Consider the following 23,845-nt stretch of genomic DNA (forward strand, 5'->3'; position numbering starts at 1 on the left):
ACTGAGGCCAGGAGCCCCATGTGACTCATCTCTGTCATCCCTGCACCCCCAGAACTGTGTCCCCTGAAAACACTTCCTGAAGGTCGAATAAACCTCCACCACCTCCCCTCTTTGAACTAGGGCCTGGGGGTGGGTAACCTTTCCTTACCCATGAGATCTGTGCAAAGGTCTTTAGTGAAGGCCTAGTGAGGTGGAAGTGGCCCTCAAATCCGAAAGCAAGAGTGAGTTTTCAGGGAGTGACAGAGGGAAGAATCAGAACCAACTCTGGACAGAATCTAGAATTCAGATGGGGAGCTGGGGCTTCCTGCTTCATAACCTAGGAGTTCACAAATCCACACACCTCGACAGAAAATCTTACATCCTTCTACACTCATGCACTGTCTGGAGTCTCCCACTAGAATTTAGGCTGTGTAAGATTGAGAGGGGACAGTGTGCTGGCAGCCCTCGCAGCCCTCGCTCGCTCTCGGCGCCTCCTCGACCTTGGCACCCACTCTGGCCGCGCTTGAGGAGCCCTTCAGCACGCCGCTGCACCATGGGAGCACCTTTCTGGGCTGGCCAAGGCCGGAGCTGACTCCCTCAGCTTGCGGGGAGGTGTGGAGGGAGAGGCGCGGGTGGGAACCGGGGCTGCACACGGCGCTTGCAGGCCAGCGCTAGTTTCGAGTGGGTGTGGGCTCAGTGGGCCCCACACTCAGAGCGGCTGGCCAGCCCCGCGGGCCCCAGGCAGTGAGGGGCTTAGCACCTGGGCCAGCAGCTGCTATGCTCGATTTCTTGCTGGGCCTTAGCTGCCTCCCCGTGGGGCAGGGCTCGGGACCTGCAGCCTGCCATGCCTGAGCTTCCCCACCTCCCCGCCTTGGGCTCCTGCGCAGCCCGAGCCTCCCCAACGAGTGCCACCCCCTGCTCCACAGCACCCAGTCCCATCAACTGCCCAAGGGCTGAGGAGTGCGGGCGCATGGTGCAGGACTGGCAGGCAGCTCCACCTGTGGCTCCAGTGTGGGATCCACTGGGTGAAGCCAGCTGGGCTCCTGAGTCTGGTGCAGACTTGGAGAACCTTTATGTCTAGCTAAGGGATTGTAAATACACCAGTCAGCACTCTGTATCTAGCTCAAGGTTTGTAAACACACCAATCAGCACCCTGTGTCTAGTTCAGGGTTTGTGAATGCACCAATCGACACTCTGTATCTAGCTAATCTAGTGGGGATGTGGAGAACTTTTGTATCTAGCTCAGGGATTGTAAACGCACCAATCAGCACCCTGTCAAAACGGACCAATCAGCTCTCTATAAAAACAGACCAATCGGCTCTCTGTAAAATGGACCAATCAGCAGGATGTGGGTGGGTCCAGATAAGAGAATAAAAGCAGGCTGCCACAGCCAGCAGTGGCAACCTGCTGGGGTCGCCTTCCACTCTGTGGAAGCTTTATTGTTTCACTCTGCAATAAATCTTGCTGCTGGTCACTCTTTGGGTCCACATTGCCTTTATGAGCTGTAACACTCACCGTGAAGGTCTGCAGCTTCACTTCTGAAGCCAGCGAGACCATGAACCCAGCAGGAGGAACAAACAACTCCAGACACACCGCCTTAAGAGCTGTAATACTCACCGCGAAGGTCTGCAGCTTCACTCTTGAAGCCAGCGAGACTACGAACCCACCAGAAGGAAGAAACTCCGAACACATCCGAACAGTACAAGGAACAAACTCCAGACATGCCGCCTTTAAGAACTGTAACACTCACCGTGAGGGTCTGCGGCTTCATTCTTGAAGTCAGTGAAACCAAGAACCCACCAATTCCGGACACAAGATAACAATGGCAAAAGCGACATCTACCAAGTGTTTGTCTGTTCCAGGCACAGTGCTAGGCCACAATGTCTTTGCTCTCTCCTGACCCCTATAGCAACTGCAGGTCCGTGGATCCTTTCTCAAATCTCCATGGTCAGATATGTTTAGGCTCTGAGTTTGTCGATTTTTCTTGTTGTTTGCTGTTTTCTGCTGTTGTTTTTTTGTTTTGTTTTGTTTTTGTTTTTTGAGACGGAGTCTCGCTCTCTCGTCCAGGCTGGAGTGCCATGGCGCAATCTCGGCTCACTGCAACCTCCACCTCCTGGGTTCAAGCGATTCTCGTGCCTCAGCCTCCCGAGTAGCTGGGACTACAGGCGCCTGCCACCATGCCTAGCTAATTTTTTTATCTTTAGTAGAGACAGGGTTTCATCATGTTGGCCAGGCTGGTCTTCAACTCCTGTCCTCAGGTGATCCGCCCACCTCAGTCTCCCAAAGTGCTGGGATTAAGGCGTGAGCCACTATGCCTGGCTGACTTAGCCAGTTTTTTAAAAGCTAGTATGGTTAATATACTGCAGATGCTATAAATCCCCAGGGATCTAAGGAAGCTCTCTATAATCAAACACAAGCATACTTCCTTTTTTGTAGAGATGGGGTCTTGCTATGTTACCCACTGTGGTCTGAAACTCCTGGCCTCAAGCGATCCTCCTGCCTCAACCTCCCAAAGTGCTGAGATTACAAGCATGAGCCACCACACCTGGCCTTGAGACAGTTTTAAATCGAATGCTGCTTCACAAAGCCTGAACCTTCCAGGCCCCGCCAAGAGACCTGAGCAAAGACCCACACCATGTAGGGAACGTGAGTGTCAGAAGCATCGACAGATGATTAAATCATGAGGCCTGTGTGAGTTGTGCCACCTGGCAAGAAGAGTGCCACATTCCTTCTTTGGGCCTCTGTACTCTGAAAAGCAAGGTCCTTGGAGGATTTGGGAGGGAAGGTAGAAAGCCCAGGCCTTCCAGGACCCCAGGGGGCTGAGGCCATTTTTTGTCCCTCCTCTTGTCTTCCCACTGGCAGGACAGGGTCCTCGGGTTGGGGCCTCCCTCCCCGCCCTTACCTCTGCAGTTGCTTCCCTGCACTGTCCATCACCAGCATGCCATTCTCCATTTGCTTTGCTTCCTTCCCTGGACCGCTGATGCCCGTGACCCCTGGCAGAAGAGAGACAAAGGGGGCAAGTGGGGTTACATGAGCCAGATGCTAAAAACCAAGGGCAAGAAAAACCGGCCACTTCAGGGAGGAGACTGCAGAGCACCTGGCCGCCAGGATGATCAGAAAGTAGGAGACCTGCTCTGCAGAGACCATGAACAGGGTGTCTGGTTGTGGGGTGGGTGCTATCTGGAGCTCAGTCCCTTGGCGTAGGGACAGTGCTTTGCAACTGTGCAAAGGGCTCCATCCGCTGAGGGCACTGGGCCTGAGCCAGCATCCTGCGCCAGCAGCAATGGGTAAAACCCAGCCCAGAAAACAGTAGCTCTGCTGTGTTAAGCTCACTTCCTAGGACCAGGATGCAAGGAACCGCATAAGGGAAAGGGCATAGCCCCGTGATTCCCAACCATTGAAAGAGGTGATATTCAAAATAGATAACCAATTTGACAACGGCATCAGCCAACAGGCAGAGGCCCGGAGACCCCTGTAGTGCCAGGAGTTAACCCTTCAGTTCCTAGACCACAGAGAGGTCCCAAGAGTTCAAAGTAAAAGGCACCTGGGGCAGTGGCTGTTTCCACAGTAATAAAGTATTTCAACATTTGAACAACTGGGGAACCGAGTTCTGTCAACAACCAGGTGAGCTTCAAAGTGGACCCTTCCCTGATTGAGTCTTCAGATAAGACCCCAGCCCTGGCAGATGCCTTGGTTGCAGACTTAGGAAGGACACTGATAAAGACACCAAGGGACACAGCAACTGGATATCTGCCCTGATCCCAGGAAGAATCCACCCAGCATCAACAATAATCACCGGAACATAAACAATGACAATGACAGCCAACATTTCTCAAGTGCACTCGGGCACCGTGTGTCGTGTCAAAACAGATCATATCTCTTTCCCGGTTCACGATAACTCAGTGATGGTGATGACTACTGCCCCCACTCTGCACTGACTGCCTCATTCTTTGGTGCCAGGAGAGAAAGCAGCACAATGTAAGGCACCACAGGGCTGACCCCAGAAAAGGTGGGAGAGGACCCAGGACAGAAGTTACAAAAGGGATAAATATGCAGCCAGCAGCACGGTCAGGGTGACCCTGGGAACATGCTCGGGTGACATGAATAAAAGCAGAGCTCAAAAATGCAAAATCTTGCAGAAACAGCCACAGGGAGACAAAGACACACCTGGAAGGGAAGAGGGGGCTGCAGATCATTCCTGGACTCAGGGAGGCACTCCATGCCAGGGATTCTCAGTGTTGGTTGTAAATGAGTCACAGGGGGCTTTATAAATGAGCAGGAGGCAGTCGCGCATGGTGGCTCACACCTGTAATCCCCAGCACTTTCGAGGCCGAGGCGGGCAGATCGCTTGAGGCCAGGAGTTCGAGACCAGCCTGGCCAACATGGAAAAACCCCATTTCTATTCTAAAAATACAAAAATTAGCTGGGCGTGTTGGTGCGTGCCTGTAATCCCAGCTACTCGGGAGGCCGAGGCTCTAGAATCGCTTGAACCCGGGAGGCGGAGGTTGCAGTGAGCTGAGATCATGCTACTACACTCCAGCCTGGGTGACAGGGCGAGACTCTGTCTCAAAAAAAATAAAAATAAAAAAAATCTAAAAAACACGAATAAAAGAAAAAAAAATTAAAATTAAAAAATGAGCAGGTGCCCTCGTGTCCAGCCCAGTCCCTGCTGTGACTCTCAATTAGAGCATGCTCCGGTAACTGTGATGTATGGGAAGTGTTCTCTCACTTCCTGGCTGTGTGCCTTGGGGAAATGATAAACCTCTCTGAGCCTCATCTTCCACATCTGCAAAACAGGAACAGCAGCAGACCCAACCTTCATTCACAAGAGGGTGAAACAAGATCGCACGCAGTGCCTGGCACAGCGAGTGTTCAGTGATGGCAACCCCTGTGTTGCTTATTACTAAATACATTTTTAAACACGTTCTACAGAGAATTCTAGGCACAGCCAGGAACTGAGAACCTCTGTTTTAAACGTGCCCTTTAATGTCAGCATCTGTTTTGTCTAAACTAACACTAAATTAAAAAACAAATAAACAAAACACAAATAGCCACATCACCCAGGAAGGAAGAGTGATACCAAGCAGGACTTCCCATGCAGCCAGTCCTCACACACATGCGTGACACTGGGAACCAGCCATGCCCCTAACCATCTTTCTCTGTGCAGGGATGAGAATGTTCCAGAACACTCCCAGGGACCCCCCGTCTGGAGGCTGCATGCCGCGGAGAGCCCCCCGTCTCCTACCAGCAGCCTCAGGCCGCCCTCCTATAAGCCTCAGCCTTCACTTCTCCTGTTCCTCACTGAGCGCAGCCACCACGGTCAGTTGGGAGCTTCTGCAAGCATGCAGTGCTTGCTAAGGCTGCCTCACCCTCGCAACCCACCAATTAGCCCACAGGCTGAACTGGGCAGCTGGAAAATTCCACTCTGCATGGAGGAGGACCGAGCGCCTAAGAGAAGGAATCTGAACATCGGTTAGTCCACCATCCTGTCAGCCTTTTTTTTTTCTTGTCTTGAGACAAGGTCTTCTATGTCGCCCAGGCTGGATTGCAGTGGTGCCATCTTGGCTCACTGCAACCTCTGCCTCTTGGGTTCAATCGATCCTCCCACCTCAGCCTCCCAGGAAGCTGGGATTAGAGGCATGCACCACTGTGCCTGGCTAATTCTTTTGTATTTCTAGTAGAGACGGGGTTTCACCATGTTGGCCAGGCTGGTCTCAAACCCCTGACCTCAGGTGATCCACCCACCTCGGCCTCCCAGAGTGCTGGGATTATAGGTGTGAGCCACTGCACCTGGCCCCTGTTGGCTTTTTGAAGGGATCATCTCTCCCTCTTCCTACAGCCTTGGTGGGCCTGTCAATCAGGGTGCCTCAGATTCCCCCAGCCAAGGTGGGCACTGTCTGAGGTCACCCCATAAAAGCCCCTCTCCCAGGATATGAACCGTCGTCAGTGGTCTACAAAGAACAAGGACAGTTCAAGTTCACCTGTCCTAAAAGAGTCTAGTCTCCCAGAGTTCCCATTTCCTGAGTCCCACTTGCTCGGTTCTGCCTTTGATTCATGAGTTACCTGGTATCCTTCCAGGAAACACCCTCTGTTTGTTTAAGGTGGCCAGATTCAGCTTCTGCTGCTTACAAAAAAGCCCTTGGCTGGGACCCTAAGCCACATACTGCAAAACGCAGGAGGGATGGGTCCAGTCTGGCCACTGGAATTCCACTAGACAACATCCCTCTTCAGGGTCCCCACCACCACATGCTGCAGTTCCCCAACAGGCGCTGATCACCCTGCATTGTCTAGGCCCATGTGTGTCTTGACTGTGCCCCAGGATGCATGGGTGGCAGCTCACAATCAAACTGTTGCCATTTACTGTCCATCCACTGTGTGCCAGGCACTTCATAAGCATGGTCCCCTCGAGGCATGCTGGTCACGGTAACGTGACGCATGAAACAGTAAAGCTTACCCAAGGTCATCAGTGACAACAAAGGGATCTGCGGACTCAGGCTGTATCCCCCAGTGCCAGCCTCAAAACCAGACACACAGTAGGTACCCAGTAAATGTGTGTCTGGGTACCCAGCTAAATGAACCAATGAACAACCGGAGGGGTGAAAACACAGACATCTGACAGCACCTCCCCAGACATGCAGCGACAGTCTCGGCCCGTCTCTGGCCTCATTCTATGAGCTGAGCCAACTCCAACCCAGGCGGTACTGACCTGCTTCCTCCTCATCAATCACTTTGCTGCCTGGGAATTCAGAAGACCCAAGATATTGTTAAGAAGCAAAGCAAAACTCCTGCCCTAAGCCCCTATCTAAATAAAGGAGTGAAGGGACTGTCTTCTCTAAAGGCGGAGGGGCAAGAATGGCTGAAGGGTCTGCTCCATTTGTGCCTCAGTTTCCCCATCCCACACGTGCTGGGTGGATCTGGGACAAGCACACTGCCCAAGACCAACCCCTTTCTCCAAAGTCATAACTGTGTTGGGTTTTTGTTTGTTTGTTTGTGACAGAGTTTCACTCTTCAGCCCAGGCTGGAGGGAAGTGGCGTGATCTTAGCTCACTGCAACCTCCGCCACCCAGGTTCAGGTGATTCTCCAGCCTCAGCCTCCCAAATAGCTGGGATTACAGGTACCCGCCACCACACCTGGCTAATTTTTGTATTTTTAGTAGAGACGGGGTTTTGCCATGTTGGCCAGGCTGGTCTCAAACTCCTGACCTCAGGTGATACACCTGCCTTGGCTTCCCAAAGTGCTAGGATTACAGGCGTGAGTCACCATGCCTGGCCAAAGTCGTAACTGTGTTTAACCATAAATAGAGCTAAACAAATAATGCAGACCAACCTTCAGTCTTCAGGCTTGTTTTTACGCAGGAGAGGAAAAGAAATAAAGTTTACAGTAGGCAGGCCAGGCATGACACTGGGAGGTGGCATGGGCATCAGCTCCAGCCCCTTTGAGGACAGACACTGCTCCTGAGAGGGGCTGGCCCCATGCAGAGCCAGATGCACATTTACCCAAGAGGAGAAGAGAAGGTGACTTAGCCCAGATATCACCCTGGACCCTCCCAGGCTGGGATGGGGGCTCCTTCTCTGGGATTTCTCAGGCCCTCAAGCAGCCCTCCATCACTGCATTTAGCACTATGATACCCTTAATTGTTTGGTGTTTGTCTCTCCCATCAGACTGTGAGCTCTCAAGGGCATGAAGTGGGTCTTATCCATCACTGTATTACCAGCACCTTGCACAGCAGGTGGCCAAGTGCAGTTACACAGGATGTGCACTGCACAACTCAAGGTGGGGGGCACCATTCCACACAGAGGCTCACGTACCAGGTGGCCTTGTGGCACACAGCAGGCACTCTGTACACACCCGACAGACAGATAGGCAGACTGACAAGTGTATAGTCAAGTCAAGAAGGAGAGCTGACTTCCCATTGCCAGAGGGGCCCCTTTCATAGGCAGGACTGATAAAGCTGGTTTCTAAAGCAGACCTGAGAGAGGGGTGAAATCCACTTCTATTTTCTCCTAGTCTGAGATATTTATGCTGCTGTGTAAACATCCAAAGCCCTCCGGCCTATCCACTGCTCATGCAGGACCTGCCTTGAACAGCCAAGGCGCGATTCATTCACTCACTTATTTAACACATTTACTGAGTGTCTACTGTGAGTCAGGCTCTTTTCTTAGTCCTGGGGGTGGAGAGACAACCAAAAAGCCCTCAGAGCAGCCAGGCACGATGGCTCATGCCTGTAATCCCAGCACTTTGGGAGGGCTGAGGCGGGTGGATCACTTGAGGTCCAGAGTTCGAGACCAGCCTGACCAATGTGGCAAAACTCCATCTCTACTAAAAATACAAAAATTAGCCGGGTGTGGCGGCAGGCATCCGTAATCCCAGCTACTTGGGAGGTTGCGGCAGGAGAATCACTTGAACCCGGGAGGCGGAGGTTGCAGTGAGCCGAGATCGCACTATTGCACTCCAGCCTGGGTGACAGAGTGAGACTCCCAAAACAAACAAAACAAAACAAACAAAAAACAAACAAAAAAATCCTCAGATCTTAAATTCCAAAGGAAGAGATCAACAATAAACGAACAAGTAGATCCATAATTTACTCCAGGCAGCACTAAGTGCCACAAAGAAATTGAAGCAGGGAAGAAGAGGGAAATGAAGGCTGGGGGCCAGGGTGGAGAATGCTATAAAGTAGCAAGAATTCTTTCTCTTTTTTTAAAGCAAACACAGGAAACTTGTAATTCAATGACTGTCACCTGAGTTCATGCAACCAGCAGGTGTTGGGTTTTGGATGCTGTCAAGCCACGTGCTGTTTCTACCCTTGACCTGTGTTAAGTGCCGGGTCTGTGTATTCCGCTGCCAGCCCTCTCACTGTTTATTCTACCAACATTGCCTTTACTCAAGAAGGTTCTGGAACTCTGCTTGGGCAAGGTCCAGCAGGCCAGCCTCCCTGGAGGGAAGAATTCAACTCACAGCTTTATAGTCAACGCCTCATTTTTGACCAAAAACGGCATTCACTGGCTGCCTCACCGACCTCCTCCCCCAGCCTCAGCACAGAAAGCTCTTCATCCTCAAAAGAGGAAGAAATCCGGCCTCTGAGGACAGCCAGAAGGAATGTGGGGGTCTGTCTGATGAACTCTCTCGGCAGCTGCTCTGTGCTGACAACCAATTTGTGTAACTTGGGGAGGTGCTTATGGCCCATTGTTAAGAAAAGAAATCAAAAGGTGGCAGGAGATGAGAAAAGTGTAAGACATGCTCTCAATCTTGTCAAGGGAAAAGGCCTAGGAAGGAAGGACAGGTGAAAAAGATGCCAAAACTAACAGCAGCTCCCCTTCTGGGCGGTGAGGGCAGAAAGATGTTCTTTTTCGGGACTTTTTTTTTTTTTTTTTTTGGAGACCGTCTCGCTCTGTTACCCAGGCTAGAGTGCAGTGGCACAATCTTGGCTCACTGCAAGCTCTGCCCCCCGGGTTCACGCTATTCTCCTGCCTCAGCCTCCTGACATTTTTGTGTTTTTAGTAGAGATGGGGTTTCACCATGTTGGCCAGGCTGGTCTCGAAATTCTGACCTCAGGTGATCCGCCTACCTTGGCCTCCCAAAGTCCTGGCATTACAGATATGAGCCACCTTTTTTCCTGATTCTTTGTACTCTTCTGTAGTTTGCAAATGTCTACGATGAGCACATGTTGCTTTTATAATCATTAAGAAAAACTCGGTAAATACTTAAGAGGGAAAAATATTTGCCATGAGGTTAACAGATGGTTCAAGCAAGGTTTTGAAAAATGGCCACAGGCCAGGTGCCGTGACTCATGCTCGTAATCCCAGCATTTGCATTTTAGGAGGTCAAGATGGGAGGATCGCTTGAGCCCAGGAGTTCGAGACCAGCCTGGGCAACAGAGTGATATCCCATCTCTACAAAAAAAACATAAAAATATACAAATAAAATTTTTTAAAACAGAAAAATGGCCACATTGTTGGAATAAAGATCTTTCTCCCAAGAGGACAAGGGAAGAATTCAGCAGTGTGAAGTCGGAGCACACGGGGTTTCTTGCTCATGGTGCTTTCGATGTCCTAGCTAGGGGATTCCCTGTCACGGGGGGCAGGGTAAGGGGGAATTCGTCTTAAGTGCTGTAGGATGTTTAGCGACATCGCTGGCCTCTACCCTGGTTGCCTGCCAGGGGCAAACCCCACTCCAGTTGTGACATCCAAACATTGCCAATTGTCCCCAGGGTGGGGGCAATTTGCCCCCGATAGAAAACCACTGCACTAGGTATTAGGTTCCTAAGAAAGAAACCAGAGTCATGATGTGTTTTACCTTCCAGGTATGAAGGTTAATGAACCATTTTTTAAAATCCCTTAAAAATTTGTTCCCCTAAGGGGCTTGAGGCAATCTGTGAAAATGGTTCACTATTCACTTGATCCAGAAAACACCACAGAATCATGCAGATCAAGAGGTTCAAATCTTCGTGTTCACCTTAAGAACATTTGTGAGGCTGGGCTGGGGGCTCATGCCTGTAATCCCAACACTTTGGGAGGCTGAGGCGGGAGGATCCCTTGAGGCCGGAAGTTTGAGACCAGCCTGGTCAACATGGTGAAACCCTGTCTCTACTAAAAATACAAAAATTAGCCAGGCGTGGTGGCATATGCCTGTAACTCCAGTTACTCGAGAGGCTGAGGCACAAGAATTTCTTGAACCCGGGAGGCGGAGGTTGCACTGAGCCAAGATTGTGCCACTACCCTCCAGCCTGGGCAACAGAGTGAGATTCTGTATCAAAAAAAAAAAAAAAAAAAAGGCCAGGCGCAGTGGCTCACGCCTGTAATCCCAGCACTTTGGGAGGCCGAGGTGGGCGGATCATGAAGTCAAGAGATCGAGACCATCCTGACTAACACGGTGAAAACCCGTCTCTACTAAAAATACAAAAAAAATTAGCCAGGCGTGGTGATGGACACCTGTAGTCCCAGCTACTCGGGAGGCTGAGGCAGGAGAATGGTGTGAACCCGGGAGGCGGAGCTTGCAGTGAGCCGAGATCACGCCACTGCACTCCAGCCTGGGTGACAGAGCGAGACTCCGTCTCAAAAAAAAAAAAAAAAACACAAAAAAAACCAAGAAGAACACTCCTGAAAGTGCCCAGGTACGCACATACAAAAGGCCACGAAGTATCAGAAAGATGCCACTTTACAGAAACAACATGTACCATTCTGACATTATAATGGTGGAGTTGGTAGATGTGCCCAGGCCAAGAAGTGGGGCTGGCCACAGGGTCAGCGGCCCAAAAAGAGCACTGAATTTCTGCTGCACATGCTTAAAAATACAGAGAGTCACGCTGAGCTTAAGGGTTTAGATGCAGATTCTCTGGTCCTTGAGCATATCCAACTGAACAAAACACCTAAGATGCGCTGCCGGACCTACAGAGCTCAGGGTCGGTCGGATTAACCCATAGGTGAGCTCACCCTGCCACATCCGGATGATCCTGCCTGAAAGGGAACAAATTGTTCCTAAACCGGAAGGGGAGGCTGCACAGAAGAAAAATATATCCCAGAAGAAATTGAAGAAACAAAAGCTTATGGCATGGGAATAAATTAGGAATAAAAGGAATGCCATTAAAAGTTAAAAAAAAAAAAAAAAAAAAAGGAGAGAGAGAAACAGTAAAAAAGATATATTTCTTAGAAATCAGTAAACTGAATATCCCAGGAGAGAGGTCGGTATCACCCCATTCACAAGCCTGGTTCCTGCCCATCCCCCCTCAAGGAGCCTCCCAAACCAAATACCAACACCTTCAGCCTGGGTGTTCTAAAAAAAAAAGAGCTGATTAATCCAACAGGGAAAAAACTTCCCCTTTAGGAAGAGCCAAGAATGTGGTTTAAACAAACCCAAGGTCATTGGTGCTTCGAGTTGGCTAAGGCTGGGCAAGACCAGACCCTGATGTCAAGACTTTATAGCCAAGGCCCCTCCAGAGCAATGGAAAAGGGTGGGTGGTGGGAGAGGGGGGTGCCCCAGTTTGATATAAGACCCACTGCCAAGGACTTCTATGTAACCTCAAAGGCAGGAGGTGGGGAGGTCAAACTGGGGAAATGAACGCACGAGGTGCCAGGGTGGTGGGTGGCATTTGCATCACCAAATTAAGTGCTGATGTGTACAAAAATCATAAAGCATTTGGCAGCCTTCCATGTTCTGTATACACTGCTTGGATACTGTAGCAGCTGGGAAAGGAAGTGGGGGTGCGGTACCTATCTGGGGCCAAGAGAGTTTAAGGACATTTTTTGCTCACCTGGATGGAAGGGTAGAGAGACAGACCTCACGCTGGGCAAAAGATTCAGCTAAACCCACACATTTTGATTTAGAAAGCACAAAGGATATTTTCACCTAAAAGAAGCCTGCCAAACAGGTCTGTGAAAAAGTCACCAAGAAGTTGCCACAACGCATTGCTCGGGCTGAGAGACAAACAAAGGGGGATTCTGCAGCAAGAAGAAACAGGCTAGACTCAAGGTAGAACTTCCCAACCACAAGGGAATGAACATGCAGAAATTCAGTCTAATCAAAGAATTTAAAAGCTGAAGGGAATGTCAGCTATCATGCACTGGCAAGAAACAAAAATCCAACTTTTTTTTGAGACATGGTCTTGCTCTGTCACCCAGGCCAGATGGAGTGCAGTGGCATGATTTGGGCTCACAGCAGGCTCTGACTCCCAGGCTCAAGAGATTCCCCCACTTCAGCCTCCCAAATAGCCGGGACTACAGGTGTGCACCACCATCCCAGCTAATTTTTGTATTTTTAGTAGAGACGAGGTTTCAACATGCTGCCCAGGGTGGTCTTGAACTCCTGACCTCAAGTGATCTACCTGCCTTGGCCTCCCAAACTGCTGGGATTACAGGCACAAACCACCACACCACACCTGGCCACCAACTTTTCCTTTAAAACCACCAGGGCTCATGACAGCAGTATTCATAAGAGTCAGAAAGTGGAAAAAACCCGAATGTCCATCAACCAGTGAACAGATCAACACAGTGTGGTCTAGCTGCACAATGGCATATTATTCCGCAATAAAAGGAAATGAAGCTACAACATAGTTGAACCTTGAAAACATCATGCTAAGTGTAAAAGCCGCCAGTCACAACATTCCACCTATTGTGATGCCATTTATATGAAATGTCCAGAATAAGCAAATCTAGAGAGACAGAAAGATTAGTCGTTGACTAGGGCTTGGGGGGTGCTGGGGAAAATAGGGAGTCACGGCTGATGGATTGGGGTTTCTTTTGGGGGTGATTAAAAAAAAGTTCTAAACTTGATTGTGGTGATGGTTGGAGTGTATGATTTAAGTGGGTTAACTGTATGTCGTATGAATTTTTGTTTTGTTTTGGTTTTTTGTTTGTTTTTTTGAGACTAAGTCTTGCTCTGTTGCCCAAGCTGGAGTGTAGTGGCACAATCTCGGTTCACTGCAACCTCCGCCTCCCAGGTTCAAACTATTCTCCTGCCTCAGCCTCCCCAGTAGCTGGGCCTATAGGCGTGCTGCCCCCATGACAGGATAATTTTTGTATTTTTAGTAGAGACGGGGTTTCATCATGTTGGCCAGGCTGGTCTCGAACTCCTGACCTCAGGTGATCCACCTGCGTCAGCCTCCCACAGTGCTGGGATTACAGGCGTGAGCCACTGCGCCCAGCCTACGTGTATGAATTACATCTCAAGAAAGCACTTATTAGAGACCACTAGGACCTCTGCAGAGAAGGAGCTCCCACCCCAGGCAAAGGATGAGAAACTCAGAGACCAACTTGAGAACCAACCCTGCCAGCAGCTGCTGTGTATCCTGGGGCTGGTCACTTTGCCTCTCTGACATTCAGTGGCTTCCCAGGGCAGTTAGACCAAAACCCACCTGGAAGGCCCTGCAGGACAATCGCTGTGCTGACCTCTTCTCCTGCCCGTCACGTCCTGGCACACCATGGTCTGGCCACACCAGCCTTTTTGTTTTGTAAACAAATTGAGCTCATGCTGGTCCTGAGGCCTTTGCACTTGCTGTTCCCTCTGCCCACAACACTGTTCCCAGATCTTCTCCCTGCTGGCTCCTTCCCATGCCAATGCAACCTCCCCAGAGAGGGTTTCCCTATCCCCTGCCTGAGTTGCCACAATGACACCCATCACTCCTCAGCCCATGGCATTGTCTTTTTTTTTTTTTCCCCTCCAAAGCACTTAATAGTATCTGATTTTTTTTTTTTTTTTTGTAGAGTTGGGGTTTCAGTACGTTGGCCAGGCTGGTCTTGAACTCCTCCTGGCCTCAAGTGATCCACCCACCACGGCCTCCCAAACTGCTGGGATTACAGGCATGAGCCACTGTGCCTGGCAAATTTTTTGTATTTTTTGTAGAGATGAGGTTTCGCCATGCTACCGAGGATGGTCTCAAACTCCTGAGCTGGAGCGATCCTCCCACCTCAGCCTCTCTATGTGTTGGGATAACAAGTGTTGGGAACCACCACGTCTGGTCCTGCTGAACTGCTTTATGAGGGAGGGAAGTGAAGCTCAGATGGGTCTGAAGGGCAGGCCTGAGGTCACACAGCTGGGGAGATGAGCGGCCGGGGATTGAACCCAGACGTCACCAACCCGAGCCTGCCAGCTTAACTCCGTGCTTCACCTCACAACTCTCACACCTCTTGTGTCACGTATGTCCTCAGTTTCTCTCAGCCCCAACAGCCAGGACTTTAATTGCCATCCTTCCCATTTTTGCCATAAGGACCCTGAAACTCATCAGGTCCTAGGTCACGTTCCAGGAAGGTGCTAGACCCTGCCCTAAGGTCAGCTGAGCTGAAGCCTGCTGCTCCCGTCCCCTGGCCATAAAGCACCGAGACTCTCTCCCAGTTCAGCGCTGCAGGGACTAAGGTGGTTTTCCACGTTGCTTCTTTAGGGGGCTCCATCCAGCTCCCACCCTCATGCCCTGATGAGCCGCCTTCCCCGAGTGGCTGGTGGCAACCTCAAAGAGGCCAGTGTGGCCCTTCAAGGTGCCAGACACCCCGAGCGGGTGGAACCCTGGGGCTGCCCCTACCGTTCTCCTCTGGGTCCTGCTCCTGCTCTGTGCTGGCATAGGTACGCAGGAACTCAGCGAAGGCGCCGTCTCGGGCCAGCAGCTCCTGGTAGGAGCCCATCTCAGAGATCTTGCCGCCACTCATGACAATGATGATGTCCACCTGCGGCAAGTAGCTCATGCTGTGCGTGACCAAGATCCGCGTCTGTGGACAAAGGGGACACCCGGCCACGTCAGTACACACGTGTGACACTGCCTAGCTTGGCAGAGTGAAGACTAAAGGAGAAATGAGCCGACGAACACCTGGCGGGCAGAACTCAGGTCTGAAGGTGGGACATGCACCTGCGATAACAGCATCCAGGAGCAGCTGAATCTGTGCACACGGCCCTTTTACATGCATGTGCAAAGGGCCTGCCACACCTCAGGTGCTGAGCTAAAAGCTGGGGAAGGGGAAGGAAACAAAGACATCTGCCCCAGATTCCAGGGCCACAGGAGAAATGAACACTAGTAGAATAGTGCTTGCTGAATGGCAAAAACGCAGCAAAAAGGGGAACAGGTGTACTAAGTGTGCGGGTTTTACACTTTTAACAAAGGTGATGGGGAAGGTTATTTTTTTAACAAAAACCTGAATGACAAGAGGTAGGGAGGGAACCATACGAGTGTGTAAAGGAATAAAAGGATGGTGCCACAGCAAAACAGTTTGTACGCAATGGCTTTTTTTTTTTTTTTTTTTTTAATTGAGACAGAGTTTCACTTTGTTGTCCAGGCTGGAGTGCAGTGGCACCATCTCGGCTCACTGCAACCTCCGCCTCCTGGGTTCAAGCAATTCCCGTGCCTCAGCCTCCTGAGTAGCTGGGATTACAGGCGCCTGCCACCACACCTGGCTGATTTTTTTTTTTTGTATTTTAGTAGAGATGGGGTTTCACCATGTTGCCCAGGCTGGTCTCAAACTCCTGAGCTCAGGCAATCTGCCCATCTCGGCCTCCCAAAGTTGCAGGATTACAGGTGTGAGCCGCTGCGCCCGGCCCAATGGCTTAATTTTTTTCTTCTTCTTTTTGGTTTTTTTTTTTTTGAGATAGGGTCTCTCTCTGTCACCCAGGCTGGAGTGCAATGGTGCGACCTCAGCTCACCGCAACCTATGCTTCCTGGGTTCAAGTGATTCTCCTGCCTCAGCCTCCCAAGTAGCTGGGACTACAGATATGTGCCACCATGCCCGAATAATTTTTGTATTTTTTGTCAAGACAGGGGTCTCATCATGTTGCTCAGGCTCATCTTGAACTCCTGAACTGAAGCAATCCATCCGCCTTGGCTTACAAAAGTGCTGGGACTACAGGCATGAGCTACCGTGCCCAGCCCTGGCTTAACTTTTTTCTAAAACAACTCCCGCTGTCATCCACTCCCAAAACCACTACAAAATATGCACATGCATACCTTTTATCTGCAGATCTGAAAGTTTGGGAAGACATTCATCAAACTATTAATAGAAGTCAGCATATGTTTCCTTAAACAACTAACGGTCAATCTTTTCAGCTTTATGGATCTTACAGTTGCCATGGCACCAACTCAGCTCTGCCGAGTTGAAGTAGCTGTAGATGATGCTTTAAAGAACAGGACACGTGCGGTGGCTCACACCTGTAATCCCAGCACTTTGGGAGGCCAAAACAGGAGGATTCCATGAGGCCAAGAGTTTGAAACCAGCCTGGGAAACATAGTGAGACCTGTCTCCACAAAATAAAAAAAAAATAAAAATAAATTAGCCAGGCATGGTGGTGCATGCCTGTAGTCCCAGGAGCTACTCAGAAGGCAGGAAGAGGAGTTGGAGGCTACCATGCCATGACTGTGGGGGCACTGCACTCCAACCTGGACAACAGAGGAAAACCCTGTCTCCAGAAAAAAAAGAAAAAAGAAAAAAAATACATTGGCCATGTTCCAATAAAGTTTTATTTATGGACACTGATATCTAAATTTAATACGATTTTCAATTGTCATAAAATATTCTTCCTGTTTAGATTTCTTCTATTTAAAAATACACACATCATTCTTAGCTCAAGAGCCATACAAAAAGCAGGCAGTGGGCCAGATTTGCTAACCCTTGCTCTCTAAGAGAAGAATTAAAGATTAGGGATGCAAGATGAAGAGGGACTATTTTATTTACTTTATTTATATATATTTTCTGAGACGGAGTCTCACTCTGTTACCCAGGCTAGAGTGCAGTGGTGCAATCTCAGCTCACTGCAACCTCCACGTCCCAGGTTCAAGAGATTCTCCTGCCTCAGCTTCCCGAGTAGCTGGGATTACAGCCATGCACCACCACACCCGGCTGATTTTTGTATTTTTAGTAGAGATGGGGTTTCACCATGTTGGCCAGGCTGGTCTCGAACTCCTGACCTCAGGTGATCCACTGGTCTAGGTCTCCAAAAGTGTTGGGATTACTCACCGTGCCCAGCTTCATTTACTTTATATACATGCACACACACACACACACACACATACACGCATATGTTATAAGAATATATCCATATCCTTGTACTTTTCAATTTTGTTACAATGGGCATGTATTACTTAGTCATTTTCAAAAATGTTTTGTACTATTTTAAAATATGTTTACACAGACAGTTAAGTGGTATGTGTGGGAATGATTACAAGAGGTCATGTAGCATGATGTTTCCTGTATATATACGTGTAACAAGGTAACCCTATTTAAAAAGTTTACACACAGAGCAAAAAGACTTGAAAGAAATACAAAACCTCTAACCAGTGGAATGTGTGTAACTGCTTCCATTTTTCTTTTTCATGTTTTTCTTAATCTATATCCCCCCCCATGGGGATGTGTTAGTTTTAAAATCAGGGGAAACAGCCGGGTGTGGTGGCTCACACCTGTAATCCCAGCACTGCAGGAGACCCAGGCGGGTGGACCACTTGAGGTCAGGAGTTCGAGACCAGCCTGGCCAACATGGTGAAACCTCGACTCTACTAAAAATACAAAAAGTTAGCCAGGCGTGGTGGTGGGCACCTGTAATCCCAGCTACTTGGGAGGCCAAAGCAGGAGAATTGCTTGAACCCGGGAGGCGGAGGTTGCAGTGAGCCGAGATCATGCCGTTGCACTCCAGCCTGGGCAACAATAGCGAAACTCCACTTCAAAAAAATAAAATAAAATAAAATAAAATCAGGGGGAGAAAAAAAAGAGCCAGTGTGTACCCATTACCACAACTACCCTATAAAAAGAACACAGGAACTATTTCCTATCATGTTAAGGTGTTGTGGCAATTTTCCGACCCCTCTACCCACAGACACCTCTGCAAGTAAGAAAACGCAGCCTGCTAGGTCACAGGCAATGTCTTGGGGTGGGATTCCCCGCTAAGAAGCCAGCCCTGTGACTTAATCAGGAAGAGAGGCCTCCCTTGGCCATGCAGAGGCAATGAATTTAACTCGGCGCGGAGGACTTACCCCTATAAAGACAAGTACAAGACGGCTGTCTTAGGAAGGCTTCCAAGAGAAGCATGAGAAATGTGTTCTTTAAAGTCCAGTTAAAAACAAAGAAAGCCAGAGAATGTAAAGGACTCCTAAAGTGGACACATTCCGACTTAACCAAAGGGCGAGACGGCCCAACACCAAACCCCGCCCCGCCAGCAGGCACCTTGTTCTTCAGCATCCCCTTAGGGCCAATCACATTTTCAAAGATGTGTTTTCCCACGTGGGCATCCACTGCTGAGAGGGGATCATCGAAGAGGTAAATGTCAGCATTGGAGTACACGGCCCGGGCCAGGCTCACGCGCTGCTTCTGGCCCCCAGACAGGTTCACGCCCTGGAGAGAGACATGCACAGGAGTGGGTTTCCTGGGAAATCTTGAGACTCACGATACGTAGAAGCAGGCCGAGTGTGGTGTGATCCCAGAACTTTGGGAGGCCAAGGTGGAAGGATTGCTTTAGGCCAGGGGTTTGAGACCAGCCTGAGCAATATAGGGAGACCCTGTCTCTACAAAAAAAAAAAAGGAAAAAATTAGTCAAGCCTGGTGGTGTGTGCCTGTAGTTCCAGCTATTCAGGAGGCTGAGTGGGAAGATAGCTTGAGCCCAGGAGTTCGAGGCTGCAATGAGCCATGGCTGGGCCACTGGAGCCATGGCTGGGCCACTGCACTCCAGCCTGGGCGACAGAATGAGACCCTGTCTCTTTAAAAAAGAAAGAAAGAAAGGCATAGAGCCTGCTCGGGACACAGCAGGTCGAGGGTGAAGGCCCTGCAGAGCTGCACCCACCTCCTCTTCTTTAAGTTTGATGCTGAAGGCATGAGGTCATGCCTGCACAAACCTGGAACCAGGCCCTAGCTCCACCACCACCAAGGATGGGATCACAGGCACGGGGTTTAGCCCCACCTGTAAACTGGGCAAAAGAGAAAACCTGAGTCTCCCATGAGGTGCTGAGGAGGGCACCTGGCGCACAGCGGGTACACAGCGAGCGCTCAGCGAAGGGTGGCTGACAGCACCAAATCTTGTTGGCCAGTGGGAAGGCCCTGATCTCTTAGTCTCATGGAAGGCGCTGGTGGACGTGGTCATATTATTGTTACTGCTGCTGTTGGTGACAGCTGCCGTGTTTGCCAGCTTACTCTGGATCTGTCACTGTCCGGCAACGTCACATATAGGTGAAGCAAGGCTCCGGCATGGGGACGCTCAAATCCAGCCCACATCCCAGTCACCGGGAGGAAGGACAATGCATGGACCAGCAGCAGCGCCAGCTCCCACCATGACAGATAAGCCAACGTCGTTTCCCTATTTAGCTGGAAATCACAGGTTACTGCCCAGCCCCTCCTGAGATGCCTGCCCTGGCACCCATGCACTGAGGTGGGGTCCTGGGAGCCAGGTGCCTTCTTTTTGTTTTTGGAGACAGAATCTCACTCTGTCACCCAGGCTGGAGTGCAGTGGCACAATCTCGGCTTACTGTAATCTCCGCCTCCCAGGTTCAAGCAATCTTCTCACCTCAGCCCCCTAAGTGGCTGGGACCACAGGTGCACTGCACTATGCCCGGCAACTTTTTGTATTTTTAGTAGAGATGGGTTTTCACCATGTTGCCCAGGCTGGTCTCGAACTCCTGACCTCAGGCAATCCTCCCACCTTGGTCTCCCAAAGTGCTGGGATTATAGGCGTGAGCTACTGTGCCCGGCTAATAATTTGTTTTTTATTTCTAAGGAGCTGCAGACTCACCTCAATTTTTAAACATCATTCACCAAATAAGAAAGCGGATGGAGCCTCTGGCTTGTAACTAAAAACAGAAATGGGCCAGTGCTTTTCACTCCTGGTCTTCCAAGAGGGGACACACCAGACGACCACCATGGGGTGCCAGAGCAAAGTGGCCAGGCAAGCAGCAGGGGAGGGCACCCCAGGCCCGGAAGGCTCAGACCAAGGTGTGAAGGTGAGCATGGGCTGGGGGTTGCTGAGGAGCAGCAGGAAAACCTGGGGGATGGAGCACAGCGGGAGGGAGGGTCTGCAGTGGTGAGAGGCACACAGAATGGCCCTTTTAGAGATGACAAAATGAGCAGGTAAGAACATGGACACAGGAACCATGCTCTCTGCAGCTCTGTGGCTGTCTGGCCTCAGGCAAGTCACTTGGCCTCTCTGTACCTCCTTTTCCTCAATGATTACCTAGGTGTAACAACAAATTCCACCCATGGGCTTGCTGTGAGGAAGAATTACGTGTGAAATGTTTAGCATAGTTCCCAGCATACAGAAAATACTCAAGTTATAGGCCAGGCGAGGTGGTTAACATCTGTAATCCCAGCATTGTGAGAGGCAGAGGCGGGCAGATCACCTGAGGCCAGGAGTTCACGATCAGCATGGCCAACACAGTGAAATCCCATCTCTACTAAAAATACAGAAATTAGCTGGGCGTGGTGGCAGGGGCCTATAGTCCCAGCTACTCAAGAGGCTGAGGGAGGAGAAATCACTTGACTCAGGAGGCGCAGGTTGCAATGAGCCAAGATTGTGCCACTACACTCTAGCCTGGGCGACAGAGAGAGGTTCCATCTCAAAAAAAAAAAAAAAAAAAAAAAAAAGAACTTTGAGAGGCTGAGGCCAGCAGATCACTTGAGGTCAGGAGTTAGAGACCAACCTGGCCAACATGGTGAAACCCTGCCTCGACTAAAAATACAAAAATTAGCCGAGTGTGGTGATATGCACCTGTAATTCCAGCCACTCAGGAGGCCGAGGCAGGAGAATCACCTGAACCCGGGAGGCAGAGGTTGCAGTGAGCTGAGATCGCTCCACTGCACTCCAGCCTGGGCAACAGAGCAAGACTCCATCTCAAAAATAAATAAATAAATAAAAAGAAAGAGAAAATGCTAAGTGTTAGCTATTGTGCTATTTTCAGTATTATGGCTATCTTGACAGGGACTGTGAACACCTGAATCATCGACTCCCCTCCTCCCAACAGCATGCCCTCTGTCATGTGACTCTGCAGTCATGTGACCACAAAGGTAGACTGTACTTCCTTCTTGGTCCCTTTGAGCTTGGTCAAGTGACTTGCTTTGTGAGTAGAAGGGACAGTGTACTTTAAGGGACATTGCATGCTTTTTGGGGGGCCTATCTTGGGCCTCTGCTGCCACCATGAGAAGAGCCCCCTTTTGGAAAGCTGTGGACCCCTCACCCCGGTCCCCAGCAAAAGCTCTGTAAGGGAGACCTGAGCCACACCCACAGCCTGGACCCCAGCTCAGCTGGCCTGCAGCATGCAGCAGAGCCGCCCAGCTGAGCCCTGCCGGGTCAGCTGAGAGCAGCAGACTCACAGACCACTGAGATTGTGAGAGCGTTTGTTACGCAACAACACCTGACTGATTCAGGGGCCAACATCGAAACTATACTGACCTTCTCGCCAATCTCTGTCCGATCCCCGCTGGGCAGGATTTCCAGGTCTGGGAGGAGGGCACAGGCCTGTATCACGGACCTGTAATACGGTTCCTCCAGCTGACATCCAAAAAGGATGTTTTCTCGGAGAGAATCATTCTGAATCCAGGCCTGCTGTGGCACATAGGCCACGGAGCCCTAAGTTGCAAATGGAGAAGGAGGTGAGACAGACACACAGACAGATCTGATCAACGAGACAGCAGCTGGCCCACCCGCCTGCTAGGAGGGCCTCACTTCACAAGTCATTTTCATCACAACTATTGCTTTGGCAAGAGGGAAACTGACTCACAAAGGACAATAGATGCCAGGGCTGGGATCAGAACCCACAGCAGGTGAATCACTGACTCCAATATCAGGAGTCAAAGAGTTCATATCCTCGTTGAGAAGATTACAGTTATTTACTTAGTAGCTAGCTATTAACTCAATGCCTACAGCGGTGATCAAAACCCCTGCTTCCAAAGAGTGGAAGTCCCTGACATGACGGAAAACTACTTGATTACAGTCACAGTGGATGCGAAGAGAAAAAGATATATGACACTCCTTAAGAGTCTGACTTGACTAGGCGCAGTGGCTCATGCCTGTAATCCCAGCACTTTGGGAGGCCGAGGCAGGCAGACTGCTTGAGGTCAGGAGTTCAAAGCCAGCCTGGGCAACATAGAGAAACCCATTTCTAAAAAAAATAGAAAAATTAGCCAGGCATGGCCCTATGCATCTGTAGTCCCAGCTACTTGGGAGGCTGAGGTGGGAGGATCACCTGAGCCCAGGAAATGGAGGTACCATGAGCTGAGATTGCACTGTGCCACGGCACTCCAGCCTGGACTACAGAGCAAGATCCTGTCTCAAAAAAATTAAAAATAAAAGACTGACCTAGTTTGGGACATCTGGGAAGGATCCTTGAGGAAATATCCTTGCTAAAAATTGAAGCAAAAACTCCTATATCAAAGCATCCATTTCAAAGGTTTATTTTTATTTCCATATGTCAGGTATCACAAACAACATGAGAATAAAGGCTAGAGTAAGGATACTTGTTTTGTGTATTTTGCTAATGAAAATGCTGAGGTAGTTAATTCTCTATCTATTTATTATGTTTGTAGAAACAAAACCTTGCCGTGTTGCCAAGCCTGGTCTCCAACTCCTGGCCTCAAGCGATCCTCCTGCCTTGGCCTCCTGAAGTGCTGGGATTATAGGCATGAGCCATCATGCTCAGCTCAAACATATGTTTAGACAAGAACCAAAAAGTGAAGAATGAGTCAGTTTCATGAGGAGAAGAGGGAAGAGCATTCAAGTCCGAGGGAACAGCACATGCGAAGGCCTGGAAGTGAAAAGTACTTGGCACATTCAAGGAACAGAACGGCCAGTGTGACAGGAACATAGATCAATCCTGTGAGGGATGACTGGCAGAAAACACACCAGGGACAGCAAGGGGGCCTATACATGGTGGGGAGCATGCGCTTTATCAGAAGGGCAAAGGGAGCCCCTGAAGATTTTTTTTTTAAATGAAGCCTCACTGTCGCTTAGGCTGGAATACAGTGGCAAGATCTCAGCTCACTGCAATCTCTGCCTCCGGGCTCAAGGGATTCTCCTTCCTCAGCCTCCTGAGTAGCTGGGACTAAAGGCGCACACCACCAGACCCACTAATTTTTGTATTTTTAGTAGAGATGGGGTTTCGCCATGCTGGTCAGGCTGGTCTCAAACTCCTGACCTCAGGTGATCAACCTGCCTCAGCCTCCCAAAGTGCTGGGATTACAGATGTGAGCCACCGCGCCCAGCCAGAAGATTCTTGAATAAGGGAATTCTAGAGAGGGCAAAGCTGACAGCAGGTCCCAGGTACCTTCATTCTTACTCTAAATTCTCAAATAATTAACCTGCTGACTTGAATATCGTAACTTTTAAGAAGCCAAAATGTCAACAGTGGTGCCTTACCATAGAACCCACAGAAAATTCAGACATAATATACACAAACCACACCGACTAAAACATTTGGGAAAAGATAAA

General features: G+C 49.9%; 1 protein-coding gene and 1 pseudogene across 12 annotated transcripts in view; one reads left to right on the plus strand and one right to left on the minus strand.

Moving 5' to 3' along the window:
- ABCC1 (ATP binding cassette subfamily C member 1 (ABCC1 blood group)) overlaps positions 1–23,845 on the minus strand; it is a 192,968-nt gene that overhangs the window by 37,223 nt on the left and 131,900 nt on the right. For 10 of the 12 annotated variants that reach the window (XM_054533507.2, XM_054533513.2, XM_054533512.2 and 7 more), the window contains 4 exons: positions 21,812–21,988; positions 18,604–18,771; positions 14,988–15,171; positions 2,882–2,972 (listed from right to left, as the gene is read on the minus strand). In XM_054533507.2, coding sequence (XP_054389482.1) covers positions 2,882–2,972; positions 14,988–15,171; positions 18,604–18,771; positions 21,812–21,988 — 620 coding nt within the window. The remainder of the gene's footprint in view (positions 1–2,881; positions 2,973–14,987; positions 15,172–18,603; positions 18,772–21,811; positions 21,989–23,845) is intronic. The other 2 variants (XM_054533510.2, XM_063717604.1) reach the window with 1 other exon arrangement.
- LOC112131414 (large ribosomal subunit protein uL22-like) lies at positions 10,358–11,537 on the plus strand (annotated as a pseudogene).

The sequence above is a fragment of the Pongo abelii genome, chromosome 18 (genome assembly GCF_028885655.2).
Source record: "Pongo abelii isolate AG06213 chromosome 18, NHGRI_mPonAbe1-v2.0_pri, whole genome shotgun sequence".
In the NCBI taxonomy this organism is placed as follows: domain Eukaryota; kingdom Metazoa; phylum Chordata; class Mammalia; order Primates; family Hominidae; genus Pongo; species Pongo abelii.